General features: G+C 50.8%; 1 protein-coding gene across 3 annotated transcripts in view; it reads left to right on the top strand.

The window, feature by feature from the left end:
- Positions 1–16,436, top strand: part of FAM168A (family with sequence similarity 168 member A) — a 221,707-nt gene extending 205,271 nt beyond the window's left edge. For all 3 annotated transcript variants that reach the window (XM_074918970.1, XM_074918981.1, XM_074918959.1), the window contains 4 exons: positions 4,010–4,152; positions 8,177–8,351; positions 9,951–10,081; positions 11,316–16,436. In XM_074918970.1, coding sequence (XP_074775071.1) covers positions 4,010–4,152; positions 8,177–8,351; positions 9,951–10,063 — 431 coding nt within the window. In that variant the 3' untranslated portion in view covers positions 10,064–10,081; positions 11,316–16,436. The remainder of the gene's footprint in view (positions 1–4,009; positions 4,153–8,176; positions 8,352–9,950; positions 10,082–11,315) is intronic.
- Positions 16,437–16,932: the final 496 nt, after the last annotated feature.

Below are 16,932 nucleotides of genomic sequence, written 5' to 3'. Positions count from 1 at the left end.
GCAGCCTGTGCCAGGGCCTCACCACCCTCATCGTAAAATATTTCCTCCTTATGTCCAACCTATAAGCTTTCTTAGAAGCTCCCTTTATCTATTAAAAGACTGCAATAAGGTCTCCCCGGAGCCTTCTCTTCTCCAGCTGAACCCCCCAACTCTCCCAGCCTGTCCTCACAGGGGGGCTCCAGCCCCCCCAGCATCTCCGTGGCTCCTCTGGCCCCGCTGGAGCAGCTCCGTGTCCTTCTGCTGTTGGTGCCCCCGAGCTGGACCCAGCCCTGCAGGGGGGTCTCCCAGAGCGGAGCAGAGGGGAGAATCCCCCCCTGGCCCTGTGCCCCCCCTGCTCTGGGTGCAGCCCAGCACACGGGGCCTTTCTGGGCTGCCAGCGCACGGGGCTGCCTCACAGGCAGTTTCCACCCCAACCCCCAAGTCCTTCTCCTTGGGGCTGCTCTCCAGCCCCTCCTGGCCCAGCCTGGGTTTGTGCCTGGGATTGCCCCGACCCCTGGGCAGGACCTTGCCCTCGGCCTTGTTGCCCTCCCTGAGGTTCAGAGGGTCCCCCCTCTCCAGCCTGCCCAGGTCCCTCGGGATGGATCCCTTCCCTCCAGCGTGTCACCGCCCCACACAGCTCGGGGTCGGGGGGAACGGGCTGAGGGGGGGCTCAGCCCCACCATCTACGTCATTGCTGAGGACATGAAACAGTTCTGGTCCCAGTACCAGCCCTTGAAGGACACCACTCATAACTGGTTTCCACTTGGACACCGAGCTGCTGACTGTAATTCCGGACGTGGCCATCCAGACAATTCCTTACCCGTCTGAGGAATCATGCTTGTGGTGAGCCCTTCATGTGGAAACAAGAGGAGATGGTGATACAAAATTCACTGCAGATCCTCCCTTCCTTCCCCCCCTCCCCCCCGCCCTTCAGGCCATCATAGAAAAATTTATCTGTGCAATTCAGGCCACTTCTGTGTTGCAGGATCAATAAGGTTGAGATTTCTAGAGTGGCACGGGGGATTTAATCAGCAATTTTAATAGGAGCTGGAGCTTAAAGGCTCGCTACTGCTTTTAAAATCCCAGCCTGCTGCTGCACCGCGAAGGAGCAGAAGCACGGGCCATGCCAACCTCCTAATCCTAAGAAGGTGTTAGGTAGTCATAATTAGGCTTTAAAATTAGCTGTCAGACATGCTTTTCCGAGAGGAGCCTCCTTCATCTTGTGTCACTAAAACTTGATTACGCGTCGTTTTTACCTGCAAATTGTTCTATTTTTTTTTTCCCCCAATTTATAAACATGGAAGATTACATCTGCCTGGACTATTTGTTTAATACCTTTTTTAATAACATAGCTAAATTGTCCGTGATTCAGCAATCAGGAAACCATAGCAAGTGTTAGCATTCAAGGTGGTGAAGCCAGACAGCCTTGAGCTGGCCCACATCTCCAGGCGCCCATCAGAAATGAAGCGTGATGCCGACAACTGGCAGCCTCCAAGGTCTTTGTTTGGAAAAATGAGTTCAGAATAAAAAAAAAAAAAACATCTCTGAGATTGAAAAACAAGTGGTTGGTTGGTCTGTAGGTGATGTCCTTGGCTTCCTGGAGGACCTCATGATGGAGGAGTCTCCACTTCTGCTGGAATACGGTCATTTCAAATCTGCATCTCCTCTAGCTCATTTAAAGATGCTCACCTGCTAATGTAAGTCAGAAAAAGGATCACAGCTCTTCTGCTGTTTAATTAACACATTTTCTTTCTACCAATCTGCAGTAATCAGGAGGCAGTGAGATGCTGTTTGGGAGTTCCTCCCTCCTTGTTATCTTCACACTGTTTCAGTGCTGGGGAGATGATACGGGGTTTCAGTACACTTGAAATCTTAGCCTTCATTAATTGCTGCCCTGAACACTGGTTGAGTAAATTAGTTCATTATATTTGAGTGTTTAGACATCTTATCACGAGGCTGAGCCTTGACTTCTCCTCTCCATCCTACACAGTCTTCAGGGGTCGTTTGTTCCAAGGCTGATTTCTCCCAGTCGTCCTTCAAGGCTGGCTATCATTTCTCACCAGCCATCCCAGCCCACCTGTTTTACCTTTCTCATGCGAGCAGATTTTTTTATAATTTCAATTTTTTAACCATTCATCAAGCTGTGACCAACACCTTGATGCCTTCACAGCACCCTTCATTCAGTCCAGGACATCCCATGGCAGCAGCTCAGCTTCTAGTCTACCCTAAAAAAAAAAAACAAACCTTAAAGCACAACTCTATTCTTGAGGATTTTTCCCCAGTTTAGCACTTCAGTAATAATGTTTCAGGGGCAGCTTCATGGAGCCTTCCTTGGAAAAGCCTCTAAAGGTTGAGAATTCAGGTACCGTGTATCCTTGGTGTAGGGGGAGGTCGCACCTCCTTTAGATGCTGTGTTTGCCGTGAGGTCTTCGCTGGTAACAAGAACTGGATTACACAGCATTATCACAGACCTGCTTAAAGCCAAAGCCACCTTCTTTTTGGAGAGCAAAATTGGTGGAGGGTATGGGGGGTCAACGCTGTGTTCATCACAGGTCAACAGATGGGAACCTTCCTTTCAAGGAACCTTCCCAAGAGCAGAAATCCTTACAGTGTGTCCTCACTCCAGGGAAAGCCTTTAAAATAAAGACCACTGTGATCAGACTTGCATTACAGGATCTTGAGCTGGTACTTCTGGGTTTTTCTGGAAGGAAAATCTAGTTTTATAAGCACCAGATAGCTCAGAACTTAATGCAAATAGCAGCAAAAACCCAAAGTGACACCCACAGGCAGCAGGTCAGCTGGTGTCACGTTATCTTTTAGGTTATTTTTTGTTAGGTTAGGTTTAGGTTATTTTTTGTTAGGTTAGACTTATTTGGGGGGATAAATTTCCATGTTTTGGAAAGGATCCTTCATTTTAGTTCGTTCCCCATATACTCAGCATCTCTCTTAAATGCTGCAAGATAATTTAAGGTTTCTTTAGATCTTCAATAAAGTTTAAATCTGGGATGCTCCAGCTAAACAGCCTGATGATGGGGAAGACTGGGGGATGATGACGTCCTTTTTTTTTTTTTTTTTCTTTACATCCAGACAGAAGAAAGACAAAAATTGCAATCTGCCGTATCAGGATCATGAATATTGCGAGGGATGTTTCCCTGGCTGCTGGCACCTGCCTAACCACTGCCCTCCCAAGCCCCCGCTGCTCCTCCTGGCTTGGCAGCAGCCTGCTGTGCCTGTTTACCGAGCACAGCACATAGCTTTTAATGGCAATAAAGCAAATTTGCTGCTTTGGTCGTTAAGGCAACTAGCCTGGGGGGAGCGGGATGGGTGTAAAGGTGCTGGAGCATCACTTGGGATTGCCTCTCCCACCTGCAGGGTGAGCTGATGGTCACAGCCTTCCTTTGCAGGAGAGGAAACGGCTCGGCACGATCCACCTTGATGAAATACTTCAAGGCATCAATCATTTTCACCTTAATATTAAGTTTTGGACCATCGGTGTTGCTGCTTTTCCAGTCATTGCTTGGGAACATAGGCAGGGGACAGCAATACTGTGCCGTGAAATTAGATCCTCCAGCAATTAAATTCTGGGTTTGCCCATCACATCCCGAGCAAAAAAGGTGAAAGGACAAAAAATCTGGGGAGGAGAGAAGGAAAAACATTATTTTTGCCTAGTAGATGTACAGAGATGGGTAAGGAGGTGTGGGGATACTGCTGGTTTAGGTGATTTAAGTGCTGGTGGAGTCCCATCAAGTCATGCCTTGACCTTTGGGAATACCCATCAGCTCTATGGCTCGGTGTGGGCAGCACGGGACAAGCCACTGCCAGGCTGGGTGGAGGGTTCAGCTGGGGCTGCTGTGATCAATTAACCAGGGGCTGGATGCTGGACTCGGAGGTCTCAGCTTGGTGGGTTTCATGGGGTGTCAGTCAGTGCTGGTGCATCTTGGTACGTCTCCTCCACGCTGAGTGATGCCCAGCTTGGGTTGCTCCTGCTGTAAATCCTCACTCTAATTCGGAATACTCTCGTCTTTGCCAGGGTACACTGCGGGGACTCCTTACAAGGTCCCACCGACCCAGAGTAACAACGCACCTCCTCCCTACTCGCCGTCTCCGAATCCGTACCAAACCGCTATGTACCCCATCAGAAGTGCCTATCCACAGCAGAACCTGTACACCCAGGTAGGTGCCTTGCAGCCGCCGTGGCAGCTCAGCGCCTCGCTCCACGGGGCACAAATACAGCCCGAGGTTCCTGCAGGGCTTCGTACTTGTCTCTCAGGGCTCAGCACCCATGTCCTCGTGGGATGGAGGTGCTCATGGTGGGTCTCTGGGATGCTGGGGTCTCTCTCCTGCCTCCTCTGTTGGATCTGGAGCACAGGTCTGCTGGGGAGCGGCTGGGGGAACTGGGGGTGTTCAGTCTGGAGAAGAGGAGGCTGAGGGGAGACCTCCTGGCCCTCTGCAACTCCCTGCCAGGAGGGGGCAGAGAGGGGGGATGAGTCTCTGGAGCCAAGGCCCCAGCGCCAGGCCCCGAGGGAATGGCCTCAAGCTGCCCAGGGCAGGGTCAGGCTGGCTCTGAGGAAGGATTTCTGTGCAGAAGGGGCTGTTGGGCGTTGGAATGGGCTGCCCAGGGCAGGGGGGAGTCCCCGGGATCCCTGGAGGGGTTGAAGAGTCGGGCTGAGCCAGCGCTGAGGGATCTGGGGGAGTTGGGAAGGGTCAGGGGGAGGGTCATGGTTGGGCTGGAGGAGCTGCAGGGGCTTTTCCAAACGAGATCATTCTGGGATTCTGTGATCCTCTGGATGAGACACAGTCTTGCGTGGCTGTCGGTGCACAGCAGACACAACACTTTGGCATCCCTGTGGCTCGGGCAGGTTGGGAATCAGGTCCCTTCCCCCAGAATCACATACCCAACTGCCAGGGTTTGCTGACTGCAGGATGGTCATTACACCCACCTCTTCTCCGAATCCCCAGCTCTCAATGCTGCACGTCCCCAAGGCTACAGATGAGTCTGGGTCACCACAAGGTCCACTTGGTGGTGGCTGTTGGCATCTCACGTGACTTGAATCGCTCTCCTGCCCCCTCCCTTGGAAAAGCCCCTGTCTCACCTTCACCAGCACAAGCTACCTCAGGCATGACCCAGATTCATGCCTCATGGAGGAGCTCCTCCCTGAGCACCTGGCTGGCTTTTCAGTACCATCTTCTCTTCTCCCGCGTTGCCACCGCCTCCAGCTCTGTGCTGGGGCCAAGATCCTCCACAGGGATGCAATTTAGGGCAGATGTCCTCCAAAAATCACCTTGATGCCTCTTCCCACTGAAGATCACGAGCTTCTCGGAGCACTCTGTCCTTATGGCTTTCCTAGCTTTCCTCCTCTTCTTTAATGTCAAATAAGCCAACTTTTCCAGCAGCTACAACCTCATGGAGTGGTTTCTCCATGCCTTGCTGAGACCGGAGCATCTCCTCTTGCCAATTTTGTCTGCTGCCACCTCTCCTTCCATGAGCAGTGTTGCATAAACACTTGGGGACCAAACCCATCCCTGTCTGCCAGTTCCTCTCCAATCCCAGCTGCAGCAGGAGGTTGGCATCTGCTAGCGGTGCCCACCAGCAAGCCCGAGATGGAGCAGGGCTTGAAGATGCCATTTCCTCATCTCTGCTTCCCAGGGACCAACAAATAAAGTCTTTGGTAGCCTGGAAGGGAACAACGTTGAGAAGGAGATGCTTTGGTAGATCCTTTCAGCACGTTGTGCTTGCAGCGCTCACCGCCTGGGATGTTCCTTCTCCATACTTGATTTCTCAGTCACCTTTTCTTCACGAGGCCTAATTTATCTTAGCACGTCCTTCTTGCTCCCTGAGGAAATGCCTTTCAGCATCTGCAATTTGTCCTATCAACCTTTGTAACTCCTGAAAGAAAGAAGTAATTTAATAGTTCACCTGCATCTCCTCCCCTTAATCCATACCTTTAGAGAATCTCTAATGGCTTTCACTACCACGTGATAAAATCTCCCTTTGCTGTTTTAAACCTTCTCATCTTTCCAGCTATCCCTGGTTTGCATGTAGCAGTGGTGTCCCTGCCTGTCCCAGGATGGCAGTTCTTGCCCTTGTGCTGCTCACATTTCAGGCCCTTCTTTTTTTTGGATGTAGAGCTTTTTCTGTTGGCTTCTTTCTTTTATCCCCAGCCATCCTCCCCCCTTTGTTTCAAAACCCCGCAGGTCTTGGCAGCCTGGATTTTACAGAATCACAGATTCAGAGAATCTTTCCAGATTTCCGAGCCCCTCTGGTCTCCTGTCAGAAATCCAAGAAGACAACACACATCCCAGACCCGAGCAAGCACCTTGGGATCAGCCAAGGACCAGAGCGTCTCTTTTTCTTCCATCTCTTGTTCATTTTCTACACCAGCAGACAAAGTTCTGGGTCCCATTTCATCCCACCAAACGGAGACAGCACTGTTTGCTCTTGACAAACTGACTCTCCGAGCTGTGATGCTGATCCCCCTCCCAGTCCCGTTGCTTTCATCCATCCTGGGGACCATTCCCCATATCCACAGGTTCGGCTTCATCCTTGCTTGCCCAGGTCTCCAAGCACAGCACCTTGCTTGTGTGAAGGCCCAGCCCTTCGGCAGCTCTTGAGTGATGTCCCATCACACAACACATGTGGGACAACCAGATGCTCAGGCCCAGTCAGCGGGTTTATGAAAGTCAGGTCCTGCCTGACAAACCTGATCTCCCCTACGACAGGGCGACCTGCTTACTGGATGAGGGAAAGGCTGTGGGTGTTGTTCACCTTGACTTTAGCAAGGCCTTTGACACCGCTTCCCACAGCATTCTCCTGGTGACACTGGCCGCTCGAGGCCTGGATGGGCACACGCTTCGCTGGGTAAAAACTGTCTGATGGCCGGGCCCAGGGAGTTGTGGTGAGCGGAGTTAAATCCAGCTGGCGGCCGGTCAGGAGCGGTGTCCCCCAGGGCTGGGTGCTGGGGCCGCTCCTGGTTAACATCGTTATTGGTGATCTGGACGAGGGGATCGAGGGCACCCTCAGTCAGTTTGCAGGTGACACCCGGTTGGGTGGGAGTGTTGGTCTGCTCGAGGGTGGGGAGGCTCTGCAGAGAGACCCGGCCAGGCTGGAGCCATGGGCTGAGCCCAACTGGGGGAGTTTCACTGAGGGCAAATGCCAGGGGCTGCCCTTGGGCCACAACAACCCCCAGCAGGGCTACAGGCCTGGGGAGGGGTGGCTGGAGAGCTGCCGGTCAGAGAGGGGCTGGGGGGGGTGAGAATGAGCCAGAGTGTGCCCAGGGGGCCAAGGAGGGCAACGGCATCCTGGCTTGTGTCAGCACTGGCGTGGCCAGCAGGGCCAGGGAAGGGATCTGAGCCCTGGGCTCGGCACTGGGGAGGCCGCCCCTCGATTCCTGGGTTCAGTTCTGGGCCCCTCACCCCAAAAAGGCCATTGAATGACTCGAGCGTGGCCAGAGAAGGGCAACGGAGCTGGGGCAGGGTCTGGAGCACAGGTCTGCTGGGGAGCGGCTGGGGGAACTGGGGGGGTTCAGTCTGGAGCAGAGGAGGCTGAGGGGAGACCTCCTGGCCCTCTGCAACTCCCTGCCAGGAGGGGGCAGAGAGGGGGGATGAGTCTCTGGAGCCAAGGCCCCAGCGCCAGGCCCCGAGGGAATGGCCTCAAGCTGCCCAGGGCAGGGTCAGGCTGGCTCTGAGGAAGGATTTCTGTGCAGAAGGGGCTGTTGGGCGTTGGAATGGGCTGCCCAGGGCAGGGGGGAGTCCCCGGGATCCCTGGAGGGGTTGAAGAGTCGGGCTGAGCCAGCGCTGAGGGATCTGGGGGAGTTGGGAACGGTCAGGGGGAGGGTCATGGTTGGGCTGGAGGAGCTGCAGGGGCTTTTCCAACCCAGATCATTCTGGGGTTCTGTGATGTCCCATGGGCAGCTCTTTGTACCACAGCTATGCGTCACTTCTGCTTGTCTTAATATTGCTTTTGCCACACATCTGGAGTATCTGAGGGCTTGAAGTCTTAAAGGGAAGGACTGTGGCAGGCGGGCTTATGATATGGACTGGATTTGGGAACCTTTGCTGACATCACAGTCTGTGTCACTGCTGTACACAGAGCTGGTGATCGCCTCGAAATAAAATACTGGGCTTCAAGTTACTGCTTTGGCTTGTGCTTTCAATCGAATGACAAAGACGATGATGTTTTCTTTCCCTTTTCAAACAGGGAGCTTATTATACCCAGCCAGTGTACGCGGCACAGCCTCACGTTATCCATCACACCACCGTGGTTCAGCCCAACAGCATCCCATCGGCCATCTACCCGGCCCCGGTCGCTGCGCCCAGGACCAACGGTGTGGCCATGGGCATGGTCGCTGGGACCACCATGGCAATGTCAGCAGGTAAGAAGGAAAATCTTTCCATGTGCCGAGCCATAGTTTCGTCACTTGGATGGGATGTATCCAAACAACTTGCGCAGGAGACTTGTCCTGGATGAAAAACTCTCTGTGCATCCGAGGTGCTGCTGGCAGCGTTGTGGGGTGTTATCTGGCATGTGGCTGCAGAAGGGCCTTGCACACAGCTAATTGCAGCTTCTTCTGCTAGTTTTGCTTGCTGGTTGCCGTTCCTTTGCAGGCAAAAATCAGTTAATTTGCTCCTGATACGGATCTAACTCAGTTTTTAGGTTAGCAGGGGATACCTTTTGTTTGGCTCACTCTAGAGGGATACATCCTTAAATACATTATTCTTTCCTCTGTCTGTTCTATAAGTAGAGGGGTAACCAGGTTTGTCCATCCTCAAATACTGTTGTATTTCTATCCTCAATCTCCTTTTTTAGGATACTTAGGTCTTGCTTTTGTTTGATGAACATTAACCTCGGTTTATGTATCCCAAATCCTCTGCATTTTATGTGTGGGATTGCTTCAAACTGCAATTAATTGATAGCACATTAAGTAAGGATATGGGCTGATGGGCTGGTTTTATTTTTTTCCAAAGCCTCTATTTCTCTCATTAACAATTCTTAGGATTGTGTATTGAATTATGCCAAGAAATGGATCATTCATCCTTTTGCATCTGCATTAGCTGTGAAAAAAAGGCTTTGTTATGGGACACAATCCCTGGTGCAAGCAGAGATATTGCAGCTTGAGTATGACAAGAACCACTCTGAGAGATTTACTGTTGCTTATACTGAGAAGTGGATAGATGTAATTAATGCACGTGGCATGTCTTAAAATGTCATTAGTAGCATTTGTAGAGAGATACCCAGAAGCTGAGAAGTTGTTTTGAGCACCCAGTTACTCCCAGAACAGAGTAGTTTGGGGCTGTAATTCTCCCTCCCTGTGGGTGCTGAAGGCACCCTGCAAATTCTCACCAAAAATCCCTCTGCCTAGCAGCTGCAGACTCAAAGCAAAGAGGCTGCACCAGACAGTCCCTCTGATTCTGCTGCATCCTCAAACTTGGCTCTGTGGGTTTAAATGAAGCAAAACAGCTCCACTGCCCTTGGAAGATGAGTGGCAAAACTCATCTTAATTTTTCCTGGAAGGTCTGGGTTTTTTCTTGCCTACTTTTGCAACCCTCATCCCTTCCAGTTGGGTCCTTAGATGTTTCAGCTCGCTGCAGTGATCTGCAGTTGCAGTTTAACCCGGTGCCTTCAGCGGGTGGAAGATGTCAGCAGGTTAGTGGCTATCTGTGCTGCTGGTCTTTGGAAACAAGGAAAATTGGAAAAAGATGAGTTAAGGGCTGAAAGTAGAGTGGAAAATATGCTGGAGCTTCAGGTGGGTTTATTCTGTTCATGGTGCTGGCTGATACCAACTGCACGAGTCAGTCGCCTTCGGTTCAGGTCTCACGGGCAGAATCGTATTTGGGGGAATTGAATAAGAAAGAAAAGGCAGCTGATGCTGTGCCTGCCCCTCGGATGGGGTCTGCAGCACCTTACCCTTGGGTACTGCTCCCCTGATCGAGCTCTCTCTCCTCCTTGCTAAGTGTTTCTCGTGCCGTTGCAGGAACCTTGTTGACCACCCCACAACACACCGCCATCGGAGCACATCCAGTTTCCGTGCCAACGTACAGGGCTCAAGGAACCCCCACCTACAGCTACGTACCTCCACACTGGTAAACCCACTGGCCAATTCATGTGAGTGCTGCCTTCGCAGGTCTTGCTCTGCCCTTGTTGATTAATCAGCCACCGAGCACTGCTGTCCCATCTCTCCTTCCTACAACGCTGCTGAATCCCTTTGTCTAGGCGATGTTTTGGCTCGGGAAGAGCCATTTAGCACTGCTCCCCAGCTATCCCCGCCCTACGGAGGGTGTTAGCAAAGCACGGCGTACCTTGACCTTCCCTCTTGCTGCTCGGTGCGTGCGAGGCTTTGTCTTGAGTGACCTCAGCAGCGTCAAGCTGCTCTGAGTGCGGTCGGGCACTGGCGAGGGTGGAGAGTTTCATGCTTTTAGGTTTTAGATGCATCACACTCTTCTGGAGAATCACAGACTCGTTTGAGTTGGAAGGGACCTTAAAGATCATCCAGTTCCAACGCCCTGTCCTGGGCAGGGCCACCTTCCACCAGCCCAGGTTGCCCAAAGCCCCGTCCAACCTGGCCTTGAACCCTTCCAGGGAGGGGGCAGCCACAGCTTCTCTGGGCAGCCTGTGCCAGGGCCTCACCCCCCTCACAGGGAACAATTTCTGCCTCAGATCTCATCTAAATCTGCCCTCTGTCAGTTCAAAACCATTCCCCCTCATCCTGTCACTACCTTCCCTGATCAAGAGTCCCTCCCCAGATTTCACATCACTTGACTATCCTGGGTTTTTTTTCCCTGCTAAAACACGCTGGGAGATCATCCTGTTCATTAACACCAGGGTTGCGTGCAGCTGCCTGCAACCAGCTGCAGGTTCGTGCCGTGCTCTGGATCCCAGCAATCCCAGCTGCTCAGTTAAACACCCTCCGCGTGTCGCGGGAGCCCTTGGTCCATCATGCCCAATTAACGGGCAGCGCAGCTGATGGGAACACATGACACTGCACGGGGAGGCAGCGCAGATCTCATCCAGCCCCGGGGGTTATCTGAAATCTCTCCTTGCTGCATACATTACACTGGGTTAATCCTACCCGTGACAAATTGTTGTGCAATTAGCAGAGAGCATCCCATCTGCATATTTTTAATCCTGTGCGTTGGATACCATCAGCGAGCTGCTGCTGTCTCAGCTCCATACCCAAGAAATTTTCCGCGGAGCGGCGCGAGGGATGGTTAAATCCCGTAAGCATCAGCTGTACGTGCTGCACGCGGCGCAGGGGTGCAGAGGAGAGGAGAACAGCCCTGTCTGATCCTCCACCGCTTGCTTCTAACTCCTTGTTTTTAATATGTTTCCTCTTTTCCAGATCCGGAGTCAAACATTGTATGCAACTACACAAGTCTTACATCGGTGCTGTGGCCACTGTACTGCAGCACTTCGTCTGTTTGCAAGAACAAAAGAAAAAAAAAAGAAAAAAAAAGTGCAAGGGTCACTTTATGCATTCTTTAGTGGTTTTTGTAAAAGCTGCTTTTTCTAATCTTCCGCCTCCTTTTTTTTTTTTTTTTTTTTTTTTCTCCTCTCCCCCTTCCTCCTCCCCAACCCACATAAATTGTGTAACACACATACTGACACTGAGCAATAGTAAAGTTCTCTCTTTGGTCCTATCATTTGAAAGCTCAGAATATTCACTTTTCCAGCATTGCCCAGCTGAGTGGTGCAAAGATCCCCCACTTCTTGTTTGTTTGGGTTCTTTTTGTTATTTTTCTGTTGTCGTTGTTGTTGACGAGAGCCTAGATTTTCTTTGGCTAGTAAGAGTGGTTGATGTTCAGGGTACTATGTGAAAAGCACAGCGCTGGTAGGCAGGCTTATCCGATTTGGTTTGGGGTATTTTTAGTTGAATAATATAAATTATTTAATCTTCCATAACATATTACAAGAAAATTGGTGTCTTCCAGATAGCTGTCGTGATAGATTATAAATGCATTATCTGCAGTGAAATTCTGAACTCATCCCTTCTTTTGTAGGAGTAAGAGAATATAAATATAATTAGCGATGTAACACACTTGTCTTAGGAAGTAGGAGGACTGGTCACCATCGGGTCTTTGGTCTGCTTTTTCCAACTGGGCAAACGGGTCTTGCATGATGGGAAGAGAGCAGCAGAGGGGTGAATTGCCCTGGTAGCATCTTGCACCTCTTGGGAAAACGAGCTGCTCCCCATCAGCTACGTCCTGGGGCTGCGTGAGGGAGAAGGCAGCTCCTTCCTTGCATGGCTACCATAAGCAGGCAGACATGTGCTGGGCGGCTGTTGAAGGAAGCAAGGAGATGCCCAAGGGTTGGTCTGAAGAGCTTCTCCAGGTCCGATGGTTGGTCTGAAGAGCTTCTCCAGGTTTGGGGGTTGGTCTGAAGAGCTTCTCCAGGTTTGGGGGTTGGTCTGAAGAGCTTCTCTAGGTCCAGGAGTTGGTCTGAAGAGCTTCTCGGGGTCCAGGGGTTGCTTGGAAAGGCTCCTCCATAGTCTGATCGTGTGGGGAATGAGGGCGACTGGTTGATGGAGAATAGTCTTCGAGGCAGGGCAAGGGGGAAGATGGGTTGCTTCACCTTGCACCTGTGTCGTTGGCAGGGATGAGACCAAACTGTGATGGCTCTGTGGCAACTGAGGTGCCCCCCTGCCCCCACTCTTCGGGTTACAGCTGGGCTTGGAGACTTCCAGGAGAAACACTCATCCAAGCACAAATCCCAGCACCATAGAGAAAGGTCAGAGAGGGGGGTGATGTCCGGCTGCTTTGCTTGGTGAGTGGAGAGAAGTGGAAGGAAGAGGAAGCAATAGCAATAAACATGTCGCCTTCCTCATGGGAAGGCACCTGAGAAAAATCAAGAGCAGGGGAGGTGACGTGGACCGGCCTGGGAGACAATGGGCACGCAGAGGCTGTGGGCATCGGGGTAATTTCTGGGGGTTTTGGCTTACCCAAGGGTGCAAGGACATGAAGCCAACTGCGGCCAGTGACACCCCCATCTCGGGGTGTCCCACGTAGAGCAATAAGTTGTCTTGAGGGCAGCAAAGAGAGAGTTCATATTTGCAGACAATGCTTGTGGCCAGTTTGTTTTTAAATCCTTATCACTAAACCCAGCATAGAAACAAGGCTTTGCTTTTTTTTTTTTTTTTTCCCCCCCCCGAAGACAATAATATCATTGGGTTTTGGGTTTTCCCTCAAGCGTGCCAAAAGAGCTCCAAGCACCCAGCAGCTTGTTTGCAACTCTCACATCGCTTGGGCTCTGAGGTTGTCACAACAGACCAACTCCAGAGCCTTTAAAGAGGTCAGGTTAGGAGATGTGGATGGGAACCCCTCCCGGCACCGCCTGGCTTGGGTTTCCGACCCACACGTGGTGTCAAGTCAGTGCCCAGATGTCTCTGTTGGTTGCTCTGCTTTGGTTATGCCCGTGTCACACCTCCAGATGGAGGTGAGCGCAGTGGAGACCTTGACTGGGACACAGTCGTGTAGAGGTCAGACTGGAAGGTCTTTCAGAAGAGCAAGGTGACCAGTTGTTGGCACCTGGGTGAGACCTCCTTGCTCTTGGTGGGGTCTCCCAGCTTGCCTTTTGCTGCTGTTGGGAGGAGCTGCTGGAGCTCCTTCTCATAAGGACGATCCAAATGAGGAGAAACAAATTTAGGGACCCAAGAGGATTTTTCCTGTCGCTGGTTGGTTTGTCAGGTTGGGTGTTGGCACCAGCGCTTCTGTATGGGGGTCATTTGGTGGGTTCTGCTGGTTTTAAAGGAAATCTAGCAAAGCTCTGGTTGACCTTCCCAACCTCAAGGAGAACAAAGCGGGTGAAGACTGAACACCAGTGCTGTGGGGTGGGGAAGGTGGATATTGCCCGTGTAGGACTTTGGGCTGTGCTTTGCATTCATATAAAAGGAAAAGAGAAGGGGGGGAAAAAAAAAAAAAAGTAATCAGAGGGTTTCCCCATTCAGCATAGCGAAGCCAAGGGTTAAGCATGTAAAGAGCAACAGGACATTTGGAAATAATCCTTCTGCTGTTTGCAGCACGCTACAGTAAACCCAGGCCAAAAAAGAAGAGCCCAATAGATCACAGGAATTGAAGACCTCTCAGAAACCCTTTTTTTGCTCTCAGTGTTGACTTCTTGTTATGTATTAGGAGCTGTCTATCAGTGTTGAAACACGCAGGATAGCGATAGCCCTAGCCAACATACCGGCACTACGGATTGCAGAGTCCAGCGAGCTTCGTTAAAACACGCTGGACTCTGTGGAGAAGGACCTTTCCCAGCAGACGCCATCCTACCACTGGCCTAGGCACCCTTCACCCTTAACTGCTTTAGCAACAACTGCTAAAATTTTGTCCCAGGGCTACGAAGGAGATGCTAGGCTTTCTCCTGAAAGAAAACTCTAATGGTGGAGGATCACCCAGTGTTACCCCTAATGAGATCTGGCATGGGGTGGTTTAGTTTTAATTCCTTCACTTGGATCAGTAGCAGATGTGAGGTTCCTCATCCCGTTATGCCCAGGCAGCAAAACTCATTAATTCAATCGGGGTGTGAAGAGGTGAAATAATTCACCATCTGTTGGGCACGAGGCTTTGGTGAGCACATTTGGCAGCTGGTGTTGGGTTTAGACTTGGACCACTGCATGGCTCCAGGGCCACTGCATGGCTCCAGGCTTGGTTAGCTCCTTCCCACAGAGGCTTCATGGGGCTGTGGTCGTGGCAAGATGCTCCTGGCCACCATGTGGGGCTTGTTGTGGCCCAGCTCATGCCAGCAATGACCTGCAGCTCTGTCCCCTTCCCCATGGAGGAACATGTTATTTTGGGTAGATGGAAGGATGGGAGAGAAGCCCATGATCCCAAGGCCTTTCCTTGGCCAAGTCATGGCTTAAGTGAAGGTCCTGGGGAGGTCACAGCCCAGTGAGGGACTCCCTTAGCAGGGGGGAACACTGATGGAGGCCACCAGCTTCTTGAATATTTCACTCCAGCAAAGCTTTGCCGATGTTGGTTAAGGAAAAGGGTTTCCCCCAGTGAAGGATCATCACACCAGGCGTTAGCGGGGAAGAGCAGGAGGGGTTAAACCATGCTTAGCAGCAGGCAGAGTGTCTTGGAGATTAAAATTCCAGCTAAAGAGCAAGGAAAATAATTCTCAAACCGCTGTTACGACCATTAACCCATCCCTGCCGTTATCTCTGCTTTAAAACATGAGCTGTAATGCAAAAGTTTTTGGGGAAAAAAGGCATATTAATAGTGATAGTAGCCCCCAACCTGAGCAAGCCCTTTGGAGCCTGTTCCCATCACGCCTCCAAGTGGCTGAACCCTCCAGGTGAGGATTTGCTCCTTTATTTTATGAAGAATAATAACAACCCAGTCCAGCTTTTTGCAGTTTCAAGCTGTAACTACCGTAAAGTGTTATTTAGGGGGTTTGCTTTCATGATGGATGTTTTAGAGTATCCTGTTTTTTTTCCCAGTATCCTGCTGAATATGGTCCTTCCTGGAGAGACCTCTGTCTTTGCCATTGCCTTCCTCCCTTCACGGGGATTTGGGATGATGCAGTCCCCGGCCAGAGGGCGTGAAGCTGGGTCTTGCTTTCTTAGAGGGAGAAAAAAAACCACATTTGGGGGTTTATTTTTGATAAGAAAACCCAACCAGCCGACAATAGCAATAAGAGCCGATGGATACCCATAAATCCAGGTTTTTTGATTTGTTGTTGGTTTTTTTTTTGTTTTAGTTGTCAATATTTTTAGGCCCTCCATCTATCATCCCCTGAAACGTGGCAACCCTCTGCCCATCTTTGCTTTGCCCTGAGTGCCAGGCTGTGGGCAGGATCAGGCTCTGGCTATTTTCTCTGCTGTGTGCTAGCGCTCCCATAGGGAAAAAAAGCAAAATAAAGCCTGTTAAGGGGCTTGGGAGGGAGGAGAGCTTGGAAAAGGCGTTTTTGTGGTGTGTTGTACCATGGCACTTAACAGATTCACCTGTAATCGGGTAAAATAACCTGTTACAGGGATGTTTGCAAAGCAGGAATAGAAAAATACATGGTTGAACGGCAGCAATTCCCAGTTGGAAACACTCAGTTGTGCTGTTTGTAGGGAAAAATCTTGATGCAACGCAGCCACCTGCAGCATCTCTGTGTCTTGCTGCAAGGGATGGAGCTGGGGGAGCTGCGTTTTTCCCGGGGCAAAGGGGGTTCAGGAGGAGGGCATCGGGTGGGGAGCGATTTGTAGGGTCAGCAGCCGTGGGGAAGCACAGTGAGGAAGGGAAAATGAGACAGCAGGGTGCGGGATGGCACCCAAACCCTCCCATTCCCATAGCACAGAGCAAACCTACACCAGCTCCTACCCCTGTTTATCTGTAATTAGTTTTTTAATTCATTTCAACCGCCAGGCCAGCTTATTTTTAAATATTATTGGACCTCTTAAGCAAAAATAAATCTTTAAAAAACAAAAAAAAAAATCAAGAAAAAAAGTTTAAAACCAAGTGTAACCATGTCTTCCAAGTCTAAGTCTCAAAGGTGTGTAGGGAACATGGCCTTGAACTGATGCCCTGGAAGCCCCACAGCCTCGGTTTGTTCATCTGAAGTGTAAATTTGGGGTTTTTTTCCGTTTGTTTTCTGTTCTGGTTTTGGTTCTGAAGATCAGGTCGTGATCTCCCTGACAGATTTCAGCCAAGAGTTTGTAACTGTACGATATTTACTGTAAGATGTAGAACATTCGATAACTATTAAAATGTTTCCAAAAAAAAAATAAATAAAAGAGCCCAAGAGGGTTTGGTGGTTGCTTTTTTGGTGCGGTGATGTGTTGGAGGAGTGCAGGGGATGGGCCATAAACCCATTTCTAGGTTGGTGGTGGAGCTTGATGGTCTCCAACCCAACCTTGGGTGGGTTGTCCCACTGCCCCCAACATGGCCAAGCCAACATGATCCTATAGAAGCAGCTTCTATGGCAAGTGGGGTGTGTGACCTTCCTGGTGAGCAGAGCATCACCACCACGTT

The sequence above is a fragment of the Athene noctua genome, chromosome 1 (assembly GCF_965140245.1).
Source record: "Athene noctua chromosome 1, bAthNoc1.hap1.1, whole genome shotgun sequence".
Taxonomy (NCBI): domain Eukaryota; kingdom Metazoa; phylum Chordata; class Aves; order Strigiformes; family Strigidae; genus Athene; species Athene noctua.
The sequence above is the reverse complement of the archived record's forward strand: the minus strand, read 5'-3'. Positions and strand labels throughout refer to the sequence as shown.